General features: G+C 40.0%; 4 protein-coding genes across 7 annotated transcripts; 1 reads left to right on the forward strand and 3 right to left on the reverse strand.

Moving 5' to 3' along the window:
* The first annotated feature begins 182 nt into the window (after window positions 1–182).
* On the forward strand, window positions 183–7,375 carry COX7CL (Cytochrome c oxidase subunit 7C-like). 4 transcript variants are annotated; one of them, XM_017142541.3, is made up of 4 exons: window positions 183–362; window positions 423–550; window positions 608–642; window positions 7,341–7,375. In XM_017142541.3, the coding sequence occupies exons 1-3, from the start codon at window positions 273–275 to the stop codon at window positions 618–620; spliced, it is 231 nt and encodes a 76-aa protein (XP_016998030.1). In that variant the 5' UTR covers window positions 183–272; the 3' UTR covers window positions 621–642; window positions 7,341–7,375. The 4 variants fall into 4 exon arrangements, 3 of the variants coding, with proteins under 3 accessions (XP_016998030.1, XP_044248692.1, XP_044248691.1); XR_011417861.1 differs by having other exon boundaries at window positions 184–362; window positions 608–1,396; window positions 6,941–7,375; XM_044392757.2 differs by lacking the exons at window positions 183–362; window positions 423–550 and having other exon boundaries at window positions 616–3,499; window positions 3,683–7,375.
* Window positions 7,347–8,619, reverse strand: sel (canopy family protein seele). Its single transcript, XM_017142540.3, has 3 exons — window positions 8,314–8,619; window positions 8,057–8,224; window positions 7,347–7,842 (listed from the first exon to the last, which is right to left on the reverse strand). Exons 1-3 carry the CDS (start codon window positions 8,396–8,398, stop codon window positions 7,526–7,528), a joined length of 570 nt encoding a protein of 189 aa, XP_016998029.2. The 5' UTR covers window positions 8,399–8,619; the 3' UTR covers window positions 7,347–7,525.
* A 2,145-nt stretch (window positions 8,620–10,764) lies between these two features.
* LOC108058070 (defensin-like) lies at window positions 10,765–11,239 on the reverse strand. The gene has a single exon (XM_017142575.3). It carries the CDS (start codon window positions 11,202–11,204, stop codon window positions 10,929–10,931), a length of 276 nt encoding a protein of 91 aa, XP_016998064.2. The 5' UTR covers window positions 11,205–11,239; the 3' UTR covers window positions 10,765–10,928.
* A 4,046-nt stretch (window positions 11,240–15,285) lies between these two features.
* On the reverse strand, window positions 15,286–15,730 carry LOC108058069 (defensin-like). The gene has a single exon (XM_017142573.3). The coding sequence runs from the start codon at window positions 15,700–15,702 to the stop codon at window positions 15,427–15,429; it is 276 nt and encodes a 91-aa protein (XP_016998062.2). The 5' UTR covers window positions 15,703–15,730; the 3' UTR covers window positions 15,286–15,426.
* Window positions 15,731–16,834: the final 1,104 nt, after the last annotated feature.

Below are 16,834 nucleotides of genomic sequence, written 5' to 3' on the forward strand. Positions count from 1 at the left end.
TTTTGGTTTAAAATCTATTTCCCATTGTGGTTTAGGGAAATATAGCTAATACTTTAGCAATACTTAAAATTCTTTTATACTTACTGATACATTTTCAAACATTCAAAAACTTTTCTCTTCTTTCTGTGTAAACATACAATTGTCAAATAGTAGGCGATAGTTTTAAACACAGAACTGTCAGTCAGTTGTTAGAATTCAAGGCGTCACTTCTCATTCAAAAGCTATCAAATAACTTACTATTTCAGTCCCCAAAGGCAGTTAAAAATTGTTTAATGTGGTCCACACTTCGTAAACCCATAAGCAAGTTTTGCGGCCCGCTTAAGCGCAACGGACACGGAGATGCAGGAGGTTGTCCCGGAGCGGTAATGTTACCAAGTTTCCCCGTGGTCTAGCAGTCTTAGAACTTGTATAATATTTAACAGAACTTACCCTTTGGCTTGAATAGCCCGATGCGCTTCACACTGTGTTATCTAATTGCGGGAGTCGTGGGCTTTGGAGCTCCGTTTCTAGTGATTCGCCACCAAATGCTGCGTAATGTAACCGAAGAGCCGTAAGTAACAGCTGTGTAATCAGAAAAATCATCTCATCCTAAAAGTTTGTTTTACAGCAAGGAGGAATAACTAAACTATTATGTTAAACACTCGTTATGTTCGGACGTTTGCTGTAGTTGAGAGAACATAAACCCACCACTCTGTTATAACCGAGTTTTATGTAAAGGGAGTCACAAGAGAGAGAACGATCGACGATTCTTTTATGGGCATCGAACAGAAGCAGTCATCCCAGCCGCTGGTCGCGTTTAATAATCTAATATAATAAATTAAAATTGATACCATTGTCAGCATTGAAGATTGTAAAGTGAAAAAACTGAATTCGAAGTAATTGTAGATAATAAATAGACCATCCATGAAGTGCACCTTTTAGAGTTATAATTTTCAAATTGGTGGAAAAACCCCAGAGCATCTTTGCTCATCTTTGACAATATAAATTGTCACAACATTTTGGTGGCCCATGAGGGGACCCATCCAATCACGCCTTCTGGAATAATTATCTACTAATCTGTTTTCGAATTAATTAATCAGTTTGGATCTAAACTTTGTGAAATCTGGCACATGGTTATAAATTTTCCATTCGCAACTACATATAACCAGCAAACGGCAGCACATGTATAAGTGCTGTTACACTATCGTCCCATACGCTTTACCCTCCAACTGCGCTGCCCTGCCGATCCATCGCTTTGCCGAAGTCAACGTGGGTTAATTTAGATGCTGGAGAGAAGCTGTTTCGCTGCCGAAATCTATCACGTCGCATCCCCCACACCTTTTCGTCAAACCTGGAGCGACTTCACTTGGACTTCCAGACTTTTCGTTCAATTTCGTTACGTCACAACTTGAAAGGGGTAAGTGTCGTTGTGGTGTGTTGGTGAGTTGACAAAGTATTGAGTACATTTTTCAGTGTATAAGAGTAATACAATCAAAGCTGAAACATGGCAGCAGATAAAGACCAGGAGCAGGGGCAGGCATCCAGCGATGCCAGCCTATCAAACCTACATATACTTCAAGCTGATATTTTTGAACGTGTTAAACAACTTTATCAAAATTTTAAAAAGGATAGTCAGTCAAGAAAAACTAAAATCTATTTTCAAACTCGTATAAATAAACTTGAAAATTTCTCAAAGGAATTCGACACCAATCATCAAACTCTTTTATTGAACGGTTGCTCACCTGAACATGAATATTTTACCTCTCAACTAGCAGCAAGGTTTGAAGAGTCTTACTTAACATATTATTGCGAGATTGGAGACGCCTTCGAGACCCGGTTTCCAACAGTTCCCAGCGACGCTACTCCTAGCCATTCTAATTCAACGATGCACAACACCACCATGCTACAAGCGCCTGGCTCTACAGTTCAACTACCAAAATTACCAGTACCTAGTTATTCTGGCAAGCTGACTGAATGGCCAGCCTTTCATGATGTCTTTCAACAACTTATTCACGATAATGGTGCACTTTCCAGCATACAAAAATTCCACTTTCTGAAGCAAGCACTCCCAGCGGACCGAGATCAAGACGTGCATCAAATGGACTTGACTGAAGCGAATTATCTCGTCGCCTGGAGTCTCATTGTTACGCGTTATAATAATCCCCGATTGTTATTCATGCATCATATGAATACCCTATATGAGTTGCCATCAATTTCCAAAGAAAGTTCAGCCGAACTAAAACATATGTTAAACGTTGCCAACGTTTGCATCAATGAGTTCAAACGCCTCAACATTGCAATTGCCAATTGCGATCATTGGATTGTGCATCATCTCACCACTAAGCTGCCATCGCAAACTATCCAAGCCTGGGAACACAGTCTTGGGAGTACAAAGGAAATCCCAACCTTTTTCACTTTGGAATCATTTCTCAACAACCGACTTTTTAGCATCGATATAATTGAAGGTCGCAAGGTTCCACCTCCACCACGGCAACCACAAGGAGTCAACGGCTTCCAACGAAACGTCATCAAACATTCAGGCAACGCACAAACCAGGATCAGTAGCTGCCATACTTCAGGGGTTACTACCAACTCTGTTCGCTGCGCTCATTGCAATGACCAACACATCTTACGTCGTTGTCCAGACTTTTTAGCAAAGGATTCTTTCGCTCGCAAACTTATTGTTGACCGCAGTAAGGTATGTCTCAATTGCCTCAGCCCCACCCATTCTCTGTCAAAATGTAACAGCAGCAAAAACTGTTTACAATGTGGACAACGCCATCACACTCTCTTACATTTCCCAACCCAGGTAAAGGCTAGTGATGTCGCGCAGTCTGCAGGAAACATAACTAGTCTCAACTCACAGGGTCTGACAGCATCTAGCAACACCACACAGCTCATCAGCGCGTCAGCCTCACATTCAACACCTCATACGATGATTCTCGCAACTGCTCTGGTTCGTCTTCATAGTAATGCCACAGGTCAGTCAGCGGTGGTCCGAGCCCTTATCGATCATGGATCAGAAGGTACCCTTGTTACGGAAACTGTAGTCCAAGCGCTAGGGCTTCCCCGATTTCCAGTCTCAGCAGAAATATCAGGGGTAGGAGGGAATTCCACCAACAGGTGCAAATATCGCACCGAATGTACTTTAAGCTCAACTACTAATTCAGGATTCAAGATGTGGGTGGAAAATGCCTTCGTTTTGCGTACCCTGACTTCTCCTTTACCAAGGACGAATCTAACTCTACCAACGTGTCCACATTTAACTGGGTTGGAGCTCGCCGACCCAAATTTTATGCACACTAATAGCATAGATGTGCTCCTCGGCGTGGACACCATTCCACAATTTATGATGAGTGGAATCAGGAGAGGATCTTACGATCAACCAATTGCCCAATGCACGCAACTTGGTTGGATCATTTTTGGCAGAATTACGCCAAAACAGACACACACGATATCCATACAATGTCATCATTCTAATCTGGAAACTCTAGTTCAAAAATTCTTCGAATTGGAAGCAGTAAGTACAACCCGTCTCTACACTGCGGAAGAACAATGGTGCGAAGACCACTTTAAACGCACTCATATACGCCAACCAAATGGAAAGTACATGGTGCGCCTACCATTTAAAACCTTATTTGATCCTAACCAAACCATAGGAAAATCAAAACAAACTGCCCTAAATCGGTTTCATTTTTTACAGCGAAAATTCCAAAAGAAACCAGATCTGTATGAACAATACTCAAAGGTCATGGAGGAATACTTCGAGCTGCACCAAATAACTGAAGCCATCACCTCAGAAGAACAGCATCGCCTGGCGGACAAAGGAGGCTCAATCAGTTATACTGCATGCACATTACCCCATCATGCAGTTCTGAAGGCGGACAGCAGCACCACAAAACTTCGAGTTGTGTACGACGCCTCATGCAAGACATCAAATGGAAAATCGCTCAACGACATTCTCTGTATAGGCCCAGCCTTACAAAACGACCTTGGTGGGGTCATTCTCAATTGGCGATTTTTACAATATGTCTTTGCGGCCGATATTCAGAAAATGTATCGTTGCATCGATGTACACCCGGAGGATACACACTTCCAACGGATTATTTGGCAAAGGGAAAACAATGCTATAAAGGATTATTGTTTAACAACTGTGACGTTTGGAACAGCATCAGCCCCGTACACAGCCATTCGCATCATGCATCAGATCGCTCAGGATGAACGAGATCAATTTCCATTAGCAGAACATGTTTTACGAAAAGAAATATATGTGGATGATTTGCAAAGTGGACATGAGACAATTAAGGGAGCCCTTCAAGTTCGAGATGATGTCATCGGGGCACTTCAATCAGCTGGTATGGAGCTTCGAAAATGGGCAGCAAATCATCCCAGTCTTTTGAACTCTATTCCTCCTGAGCACATGTCCAATTCCAAAATTTTGGAAATCGAAAACCAAGAGTCCATTAAAACTTTGGGGCTATATTGGCACCCCAAGGAAGACTTTTATGGTTTCAAATTAAAATTTACAATTGATGAAATTTTCACTAAACGATCAATTCTTGCTACAGTTGCACGTCTGTACGATCCTTTAGGTTTCGTTGCTCCAGTCATAATCATCGCCAAGGTTATTCTCAAAGAAGTCTGGAGCATACGTATTCAACAGGCTGATGGCACTCCAGCAGGATTAGCTTGGGACGCAACGGTACCGCCAGTAATTCAGCACAAGTGGAAAGAATACTGCACCAATTTACTTAAAATTGAATCACTGAGAATACCCCGATGGTTACAGTATTTACCCAGCACCATCGCATCCTTGCAGCTGCATATCTTTTGTGATGGCTCTTCTATGGCATACGCAGCGTGTGCCTATGTGCGGGTCCAACATACAAATAACTCGGTATACACGCATCTCATAGCTGCAAAGAGTCGAGTCACACCCACAAAGCCGTTGACAATTCCTAGAGTGGAACTATGTGGAGCTGTACTCGCCGCACAACTGGGTGACTGGCTCTGCAAGCAAATAGATCAACCAACGCATCCCATTTCGACCTATTTCTGGAGCGACGCAACGATCGTTCTTTATTGGATTGCGGGGGATCCCTTACATTGGAAAACATTCGTAGCGAATCGTGTAGGACGAATTTTGGAGTCCAGTTCTGCATCTCAATGGAGACATGTGCCCACCGGAGATAACCCTGCAGACTGCGCGACGCGTGGTCTCTATCCAGATCAATTAGCTGCCTATGATTTATGGTGGCAGGGGCCTTCTTGGCTACGACTACCAGAATCTCAATGGCCTAGCAAAATCTTTGACATTCCTGATAGCACCAATCTCTCGTGTGAGCAAAAATCGCTTTCTCTACAAACCCACAGCTGCGTTGAGAGAAATCCAAACTCTTTACTCACGTCGTTTTCATCTTACAACAAACTTCTGTTTATAATGGCTTACGTACGACGCTTTATTCACAATTCACAAACGCGCGTGGACTCTCGACAGAGAGGTCCAGTTACCGCCCAGGAGTTTCAGCAGGCACTAGGGCACATTGTCCGACTAGTGCAACATGAAACGTTTAAGGTGGAGATTCAAAAAATAAAGACAAAAACACATTTATCTAGATCGAACAAATTAAGTCAACTTTCCCCATTTCTAGATAACGAAGGAGTGCTGCGTGTCCGAGGGAGATTGAAAAATGCATTGCACCTATCGCCGCATCAACGCACACCGATCATTTTGCCAAAGGATCATCATTTTACCGAACTTGTCATTCGTAATGCTCATCTCAACACATTACATGGCGGGATATCACTTACACTGGCAGTGACAAGGCAAACGTTTTGGATTCTTAATGGGAAACAGGCAGTTAAAAAGATTCTGCACAAATGTGTTGACTGCTTCAAGCACAGACCGAAGGCAGTCACGCAGCTCATGGGAGACCTTCCCTTACATCGAGTGAACCCACCAAAGCGAGCCTTTGAAGCCACAGGCGTGGACTATACCGGTGCGCTAGAAATCAAAGCGTCAAAGTTTCGTGGACACCACAAATACAAGGCATATATTGCAGTTTTTATATGCTTGGCGACAAAGGCAGTCCACTTGGAAGCTGTTACCGGATTGTCTTCTCAGGATTTTTTGTGGGCTCTACAACGTTTTATTGGCAGACGTGGATACTGCCAACACATCTACAGCGATTGCGGTACCAATTTCATTGGAGCAGATAAATCCCTAAACCTTTGGCATGAAGAGTTTCGACAAAGCGTTATCGCAACGGTTATTCCAAAATTAACCGCTCAGCAGATTCAATGGCATTTCAATCCGCCACACAGCCCAAACTTCGGTGGATTATGGGAGGCGAATGTTAAAGCGGTTAAGACACACTTACATCGCACGTGTAAAGGGGCGCTCATGACCTACGAACAACTCTCAACTATTTTGGTTCAAATCGAAGCCTGTTTGAACTCTCGCCCACTTTGCCCGTTGAGCTCGGATATGGAGGATTTAGCAGTACTGACACCGGCCCATTTCTTAATTGGCGATTCCATGATGGCGCTACCTAATCCATCAGCTTCGGATAAATCGTTAAACGCACAATTCTTGGAAGGACAAAGACTGCTTCGAACCTTTTGGCATCGTTGGAGCTCGGATTGGCTTTCACACTTACAATCTCGTCCAAAATGGCAGCGGGTTGAGGAAAACTTGCGTTTACACGACATAGTTATTATTAAAGATGATCGGCTTCCGCCAAATGAATGGAAGCTCGGTCGCATAGTCGAATTACATCCAGGATCTGATAATCTCATTCGAGTCGCATCTATTAAGACGGCATCCGGAATTTATAAACGCTCTTTGTCGAAAATCTGTCCATTGCCATTAGCTACTTATTCAGAGGCTACGGAATAAACATTAATTACGTACATACTTTGTCCACCTCTACATATCGTAATGACACTTATTTCTTTACAGCAAAGTGCAGAAATTTGGTTTAAATACTGGACTCAGTATTTGGGGGCGGCATGTTCGGACGTTTGCTGTAGTTGAGAGAACATAAACCCACCACTCTGTTATAACCGAGTTTTATGTAAAGGGAGTCACAAGAGAGAGAACGATCGACGATTCTTTTATGGGCATCGAACAGAAGCAGTCATCCCAGCCGCTGGTCGCGTTTAATAATCTAATATAATAAATTAAAATTGATACCATTGTCAGCATTGAAGATTGTAAAGTGAAAAAACTGAATTCGAAGTAATTGTAGATAATAAATAGACCATCCATGAAGTGCACCTTTTAGAGTTATAATTTTCAAATTGGTGGAAAAACCCCAGAGCATCTTTGCTCATCTTTGACAATATAAATTGTCACAACACGTTAATAAATTATTTAAGGGCATTGCACTTGGAATTTATTGTCGTATCCACTTGTTAACAATTGGCTTGGTGGTTTTCTTTTACTTTAACTAAATATAGTTTTCGTTCGAAAGATCAGTACGCAGATCAGCACTGTCGGCGATCAAGGAAATTCGTTAATTGACTAGGCTATCACTGGGACGAGCTACAGCTCCTCCTTGCCATCAAAGTCGTACTCCTCCTGGACGGGCGACTCGTCGCAGTACCTGGCCTGCTCCGAGCAGATCTTGATGTCGAGATCGTCGCCAAGCTCGTCGGCCTGGAAGGCTTTCACGAAGATCTCGTCGTTGTCCTCCAGCACTTCGTTGCAGAAGTGTCCCAGGCTCTTGTTGAGATCGCCGTCCTGCACAAAGTCCACCAAGGAGGAGTCGGGGTTCATCTGGCCGTTGATGATCATCTTCAGAAGTGTGAATTTACCATTGCTCTTGTAGGTCGCCTTCAGGTAGTCGTCCATTTTCTCACCTTTAAGAATGAGGAAGTGTTACTCGCGACAGGGGATAAAGAGTTCTAAAAAAATCGTAATCTTCATAGATTGTCTTCATTCTTGTTGTATTTATCAGTACCTTAGACTACTTAAAATAAAGTGGTTCAGGGGTACTATTATCTGTAATTTAATTTCCTTCTGCTTGGGTTTTCCCCCTCTCTGATATTTAAAACGAACTCCAGATATACTCACAGATACCCTCCATCAGCTCGGTGAGGAACATCTCAGATTTGATGAGGCGAACCTTCTTGCTGATCGAATTTCCTTGGGCATCCAGGCGGAAGCCACTGACGTCGGCCATCTTGTGGGTATCCTCCTTGGCGATGGCCTCCTCCAGTTCCGTCACCACGGCCTTGCACACTGCAATTAATAGAATTCCAATTAGCTGGAGTCCAGGGTCAACAAGTGCACAGCCGCCTGTTGCTGATTTATATGTGCTGCTTGCTCACCGTGACACTTGACCTCGCGGGAGGTGAAGCTGTATCCTTGGGCCAGGGCCAGCAGGCCGAACAGGACTATCGCCTTCGCCAGCATATTTTCAATTAATTGTTTAAATATTTAAAGTGTGGAAACTAATTGCCGTCACCACGTCAGCACAAGCGCGTTCGGTTTGAAAGTGCGGCGTTGATAAAGTCGTGTGCCTATATTTACGACGACTTAAGGCGACGTGTTCCTTAAAGCTCTTTGGCGATAACTGAGGAATGCTACTTAGGTTCGGCGGTAGGTTCGGGTCAGTTGTCACAATAATTCTAGTAATATAATATGCTAGAATATAAATATATAGAATAATATGCTAATATCGATAGGTTTTGTCGTACAATAGTCACAAGCAGTGCAGTTCTGAAATATTTTTAGGGTTACCATCTCCTGACATTGTTCGTTGAGAGGGTTTGAAAATTTTAAAATAATTGTTTTAAGTTTTTCAACTTAAAGATCCCAGGAAATGTCATTCACTATTCTGTAGATTAATATTATTTTTATCGTATAGGTAGTGAAATTTTAAACCAGAAAATATCGATAAGTAAAGGGCGCGCGGAGTTTAAATTTTCTTCTGTCTCAGCATCACACCAAGAAGAACGTGGACGATGATAATTTTCGGGAGAACTGCACTATATATATTATGTACCTCTCTGGTTTTCTCTGGCATTTTAAGATTATATAGTGAGCTGATAACTGAAGAGTCAGTCCAAATGGGGAATTGCCCGCGAGTGGATGCTCTGTTCGACTTGCCATGTAAAGGCGAAGGCAATAGATTCGCGTAAATAGCCGGCAATTCGTTCGTAAATTAAAAGAAACCCACAAGTCGGTCGGTTTCAGCGATAATTTCTACATACTCTTATTAACCATTGTAATTGGCGTTAATTAAGCGTCGTGTATCCCGCTCTACGCTCGTGTTTCTCTTGCTTTTTCCCTCGTTTGTTTGCAATGTCGATCATTTCTAACGACTGTTTGTTCGGTTAATTGATAAGAACGAATTGTAGTCGCACTTTGCCATATTTATAGAGCAAAAACGTAGAAAAACGGAAATGCAGCGGAAATCGTTGCTATATTGGGTTCAATTTTTTTAGCCTGGTAAATGGAAAGTGGTGATAAGAGATTATTTATTTAGTTGCCGTGAGTCAAATTCAATGCGATTGCACAGAGATTGTGTACATTGTACATGAACATTGTATATATGTCAATTTAGCTAAGACTTTAATTGATTTATTCAAGAAAAATCAATGTACCCTTTTACTCTACGGGTATAAACATTACAAGCTGTGAATGAAATTTTGTGTATTTTGGGCGAACTAGGTTTATAAATTATATATTAACTCGACTATAGACCCACGCTTTTGCTTATTATATTGGACTTCAAATCGAAATCAATGAAAACAGCGGCACGTCCCCTTTAAGCAGATACCTTTTCAGCGCTGATACCTTTTCAGGTTGCGGAGCAACTAAGGGTATTGCAGTTGCCCCGCCTCTGGCGGTTAGGATCCTGGATAGGGTTTCCTTGCAGATCCTGCTGCAGTGGCTGATTATCGGGATCCTCCGAAATAGTTTGAGTCTGCAATATGCAAATCGCTGCGAAAATTAGAGTCAGGATAATCGTGATCTACATTGTGGGATGTTTAATGGAGAACTCTTCTACCAGTTTAAGCTTTCAATTTGCTTTATAAAAAAATGAACCGCTACCGGCTTATGATAATCTCTGTATTTGTCGTAAGAGTTAGAAAACAGCATTGTTTATTTGAAAAAATGCGGAATAGTGCATAACTAGACACTGACAAATTAGTCGATACATGATATTGTAAGTTGAATATGAAAGCTCTAAAGTAATAAAATCTATCCAATCTATCTTATGTAACTCCGAACAAAGACCGCCTTTCTAGGCATGTTTTAATTTGATTGGTTATAACAGTCTTTTATTTATTTATAAAAAGCTAACTTAAGGTTAAAACTAAATTAAAAGTTCTAGCAGCTTAGGCCTTCAGTTCGTCTGAGGTGTGGAATTAATTAATTAGTAAAAGGGTATATTGTATTCGTGCAAAAGTTTGTAACAGGTAGAAGGTAGCGTTTCCGACCCTATAAAGTATATATATTCTTCAATAGTCAATAGTCTGAATAGCCATGTCCATGGCCATGGATCACTCACACAAATTGCGTTCTCTCTTGTTTTTTTAGTTTTAAACTTAATTTGGGCTTTTTCAAGGAACAGTCATGTGCCCCAGCTCAAAGATATTTTTTTTACAAATGCTTGGAAGGCAGTGGAGGATTCGGGATTTGGTTGTGGGAGGGGTTTCCAAACAAATATTTTGTTGCACTCTTTTTGAATAACCAAATTCCTTTCATTTTTGACCCGAGTGGGAGGACTTAGTGGACTTATTTCCCATATTCCCCCGTGAATCCGCGCATGGTTTAAGGTTTATTTTTATTGAAAACTTTTATTTATGTTCAAGTTCAATTTTTGCTTAGTCAAATCGGTTTTGTTTACATTTTCTAAAACATTTAAAAATTTTAATAACCTAATGTTTATATCTTTAGAGTGTAAGGGATATTAGATATATTGATCCAAACTAAATCAATTACGGCACACGCAGACGGCCTTGTCGCTGCAGTAGCCTCCTTTGAATCGCTTGGCAATACAGTGGGCGGCACAGGCGGTGTGGTTCCAGTTCCACTTCGACAGAAGATCGCAGGTGGCCCGCTTCTGGCGACTGTGCTGCATCTCCTCGTGGACATCCTGATTAACCAGAGGATGATCCGCTGGATTCTGGTCCTCTTCAGGAACGGGCTGAGCCTGCACCGAACAAGCCACCAAAGCCAAAGAGATAGCCAAAAATACGACGAACTTCATGGTGGAATATCAGTGGAGATACTGTTGTTTTACTGAGTTTATATAGCAATCTGCCAGCAAGATCGATTGGGACAGGGACTCCCAACCGGTGACTTTTTTCCATTGTCTCTTTTGCTATGCAGGAACACACGTCTCGGGGGTTTTACATTTTTTCAGATCACTGAGAATGGGAGAAGACCTTGTCTGGAGTACTTTTTCATTTGTTTGCCTTGAGAATATTGTCAATTTTTAATAGATAAGAGGGAAATATTATAAACAAAGCCAATAATCCACTAAGTCAAATTATAAGTGATTTTAAGGCCCTTAAATTTAAGGGAGTAGCATAACGAATGTCAAGTTTATGACAGAAAGCTATGGTTTCAATAGAAAATTTATTTATGTCCCTATTCTATTTCAACATTTTTATACCCTTGCAGAGGGTATTATCATTTCAGTCAGAAGTTTGCAACGCAGTGAAGGAGACGTTTCCGACCCCATAAAGTATATATATTCTTGATCAGCATCACAAGACGAGTCGATCTAGCCATGTCCGTCTGTCCGTCCGTCTGTCCGTCTGTCCGTCTGTCTGTTTCTACGCAAACTAGTCTCTCAGTTTTTGAGCTATCGGGACAAAACTTTCGCAAAAGTCTTCTTTCTATTGCAGGTAGTATATATGTCGGAGCCGACCGGATCGGACAACTATATCTTATAGCTCCCATAGGAACAATCGGAAAAAAAAACAAGAAAGGAAGCTACCTTCGGCCAGCCGAAGCTTATATACCCTTGTAGATAAAAGAATACTCACTCGGTGCAGTTCCAGGGATTCCAGATTCAGCGTTTCGATTTATTTCAATTTTGTTTTTAAGTAGTCAAGAATCAAAACGCCTACTTCCTACAAAGTTACAATGAATTTTCTTATATTTGTTTGGGAGCCTTAAGATATAGTGGTCCGATCCGGCTGGTTCCGACATATGTACTACCTGCAATAGAAAGAAGACCTTCGGGAAAGTTTCATCGCGATAGCTTTAAAACTGAGAGACTAGTTCGCATAGAAACGGACAGACGGACAGACGGACAGACGGACAGACGGACATGGCTAGATAGACTCGGCTATTGGTGCTGATCAAGAATATATATACTTTATGTGGTCGGAAACGTCTCCTTCACTGCGTTGCAAACATCTGACTGAAATTATAATACCCTCTACAAGGGTATAAAAAACTTCAAAAAATTCTAGCTTCGGTGTTTTTTGAAATATTACCTTCTACTTTTGGGGATGTTATTTTTTAAATATTTCTGAATTTCGAATTAATTATTTAAAAAATCGGACTACTATATCATATAGCTGCCATAGGAACGATCGGAAAATTAATGGAAAAGTAATAGGAAATAAATTCTAGCTTCTTTGGTTTTTATTGTATTATTTTCTACTCTAGGATATGACTCTTTTTAAATATTTCCGAATTTCAATTTTAATTTAATCAAAATCGGACGACTATATCATATAGCTGCCATAGGAACGATCGGAAAAATAATGGGAAATATTAGAAAATTGAACATTTTTGCGATTTGTTAATTAATAGGAATGATCTGCATTATATAAACTTCGGCTGGCCGATGCTAGCTTACTTTCTTGTTTTTATTAAAATAATTTGTATAGGGGAGATGTCTATAGCGTTCTCTCTTGTTTTTTTTTGTAGTCCTTTTTAGTGACAAAACTTTTGGGGAAAACATTATAAGCCAGGCTCTAGCCAGATTTAAGCTGTGAGAGTCGTGTACCATTTTGCACCAAAAAAGTTTTTGTCTACTTTTTTCAAAATTCCATTTAAAATTAATAACGTCCTTAAATTAACTTGGTAAGAGATTTAAAACATTAGTATATTAACTGTTAACTAATTAAAAAAAGAATCAGCTTAATGTGACAGTCAGAACAAAAGTTATTAATTTTTTTCCGAAACATCCCATTTTGTGTAAGTTGGGACACTTTGAGCGTGTAAGTTGAGACACCCGTTTTTCATACAAAAAGGCCTTAGGCCAACAGAGGTCGCTTTCCGCCTAGTACATTTCTTTGATATTAGGGGAAAAGTGAATGTACAAAGAGCCTTTTGATTTTAATTGTTATTGGGTCTAAGTTCTTAAAAAATGGATGGGAAATAATTTAGGACGAACTACACAGAGAAAATTATCAAAAGTTTTAGGTGCAAATAAAATAAACATATCATACAAATTTATTTTACTTTGCATTTTTAAAACGTTTTCATTTTTATTTTTAAAACGTTTTTATATGAAAACGGCAACCAAAACGTTGCATAATTTTCTCTGTGTAAAATTGATTAAATTAACATAAATAAATAGTTCCTTATAGTTTGGAGTACTTTTTGTGTGAGTATTATTGACTTTTAAAAGTGTCCCAACTTACAGACCTCTTTTTCAAAATGTCGTTTTTTTGACACTTTACAAAAAAAATAATTTTTCAGTTTTCTCTAAGGAAAAAAAATATTTTTTTTTGTTTTTTATTAAGCTAATAGACTAACCTTTCGATCAGTACCAAATACGTAAAGTTTCATAAGTGAATGTCGAAATGGCAGATTAAAAACAAAAGGTGTACCAACCTACAGACTCCTCCCCTACTTATTACTCGTAGAGTATTAGGGAAAAAGTATGTAACATTTAGATGAAATCGTTTTTGACCCAATAAAGTAGCCGAATCGATCTAGCCATTATCGTCTGTCTGTCTGTATTAACGCTGAGATCTCTGAGACTTTAAAAACAAATAAGAGAAGAAAAAGAAGAGCAACGTTTATAGCATAAGTTCAGCTATTGTGAGATAGGCGCCAAAATTTCGGAAAAACCAGATTTTATTGAAACCAAACGCTATGTTTTAATTTTTGTGTCTACATTTTTATATTTTCTGTTTTAAGCCATTTTAAAAACTACTTGTACCTTTCAATGTCTTTACCTAAAATAATGTTGAGGACGCGTACCTCAAACTGGAATCGGCTTACAATATATAGCGTTCATAAATCAATTTTTACACATAATCATTAAATCGCTATAGTATCCCAACGTGAGCTAAGCCAGAAGAACGCCGTATGTGGTTTTAAACGTTTTGATGAGTACCTTTAGGTTTTAAAAACAAAACTGCGCTTACATTTACAGTTGCACTGTGTATTAAAGGAGATTTCACTTGCTCGATATAATGGATGTCCAAAAATGTTCAACCTATGGTAATCCTTTTGCTTTTAGGATATGCAAAAACAATAAAACAATTAAACATTTTGAAGTAATTCTTTGATTTATTATCTTTATAATTGATATGTGCTGTGTTGTGTTCGATTATATACATAAGAATTGGGATATTATATTTGCCTTCAAATCATAATCAGTGGCAACGACAATGTCCCTTTACGCAGATACCCTTTAATCCTCGTTTTCTTGAACAGAAGGCAGCACAATTGCCGATATCGCAGTTGGCTCGCTTCTGGCGGCTGTGCTGTTCCACATTCTGGAGAAGATTTTCCAGAAGATTCTGCTGCAGTTGATGAACTTTGGTATCCTCCGAAATGCTTTGAGCCTGCAATACGCAGATCGCAGCGAAAGTTAAAGCCAGAATAATTGTGATCTTCATACTGAGATGACAAATAGGAAACTGTTATACCTGGTCAGCTTTCAATTGTCTTTTATAGTAAAGTGAATAGCTACCGGTTTATGATAACCTGTGTTTTTGTTATAAGATCTGAAAAATATGCGGAATAGAATCTATACGAAAGCTTTTTCCGATTAATGCATAACTAGACATTAACGGATATAGTCGTTAGATGACATTCTAAGTTGTAAACGATAGACTCTATCCAAGCAAAAACACTTTATATAACTCCGAACAAATTACGTCTATCTAGGCTTTTGAGCCTAGTATTAAGGAAGATTCTAATGGTTTTCTATTTTGACTCGTGGTTCTAACAGTCTTTTACAGTATTTGTTATCCACTCTCTTGTTGTACCTTAGCTCAAAGATATATGTTTTACAAATTCTATAGTAGACAGTTTATTAGTCTAAGATTTAATAAATTTGACTATCTGTAATAATGGTCAATGAATAGCACTTTAAAGTTCAACCGTTTTTTTTTATTTTTAATTTAGTGAAATTAAGAAATAAGTACAATTTGTAATAATTTAATGTTCCCATCTTTATACATTTAAGGATGTGAATGCTTTGCCTGTTAGCTGTCTGCATCCAAACTAAATCAATTACGGCACACGCAGACGGCCTTGTCGCTGCAGTAGCCTCCTTTGAATCGCTTGGCAATACAGTGGGCGGCACAGGCGGTGTGGTTCCAGTTCCACTTCGACAGAAGATCGCAGGTGGCCCGCTTCTGGCGACTGTGCTGGACCTCCTCGTGAACATCCTGATAAACCAGAGGACGATCCGCTGGATTTTGGTCCTCTTCAGGAACGGGCTGAGCCTGCACCAAACAAGCCACCAAGGCCAAGCAGATAGCCAAGAATACGACGAACTTCATGATGGAATATCAGTGGAGATACTGTTGTGGCAGATCGTGGTTTTACTGAGTTTATATAGCAATCTGCCAGCCGCATCGATTGGACTAGGGACTCCCAGACGGTGACTTTTTTCCATTGTCTCTTTTGCTATGCAGGAACACGTCTCGGGGGTTTTACAATTTTTTCAGATCACTGAGAATGGGAGAAACCTTTGCCTGGATTATTACTTCATTTGTTTGCCTCGAGAATATTGGCAATTTTTCATAGATAAGAGGAAAATATTATAGGCAAAGCTAATTTTGATAGGTTTAGGGGCCTTAAACTTAGGCAGTAGTAGATTTGACTCTACGAAAATGCATATAAGTCCAAAAGTAATGCTAATATATTTCCTCTCTTGCTCTATAGTACAAAAGCCTTAAAAACTAATAAATAAAGCAAAGAGACTTCCGATATTTATTTTTTTATTCCCGAGGAGTTTGAATTCGCTGATCTAGCGGAATTCGAAATCGACTCGATCTCTAGTTAACTGTTTAATTGTGTTCAAAGGGCTGCCCACATAGATATATGCACTGAGATACTCGGATACGCAGATACATAAACACAGGCGACAATAAATAATTTCTACCGAAAAGTCTTTTCATAAAGCCAGGCAAATAAACAAACAAGAATCACACAATGATTAGTTGGGCACTCAGCGGCGGGGCGGGTGTACTAGTATCTGAATCCGTATCTGCGCGTACGTGTATCTATATCTGTATCTGCATCTGGTTCTGAACCCAGTTGAGCTGAGCCGACAATCCCGATCGAATCCCACGACCGAGGCTTTTTCAGTTGCTCTGTTCCTTGGTTGGCCGTTGGCCGTTGCCTGTTTACCTTTGTTATCGACCAGGTTGTCTTGTCTTGCATTTTGGCGTCATACTGTCTGCCAGTCCACTCCACTTGAGTTTTTACCCCGCCCCTTTTAACCGTCTAGAGTCTTCTTCGTTTACCCGTCCTTACACATGCAGAAAATATCACCGAAATTTGTTGTATAATTGAGTGTCAAGCAAGAACTTTCCATTTCTAGTATTTAACCGCGACATGTTTCGAAAGGAAAGGTACTACATGCTATCAAATTTTGTTTAGCATTTTCATATCCGTTACTCGTAGAAA

The sequence above is a fragment of the Drosophila takahashii genome, chromosome 2R (genome assembly GCF_030179915.1).
Source record: "Drosophila takahashii strain IR98-3 E-12201 chromosome 2R, DtakHiC1v2, whole genome shotgun sequence".
Lineage (NCBI taxonomy): Eukaryota > Metazoa > Arthropoda > Insecta > Diptera > Drosophilidae > Drosophila > Drosophila takahashii.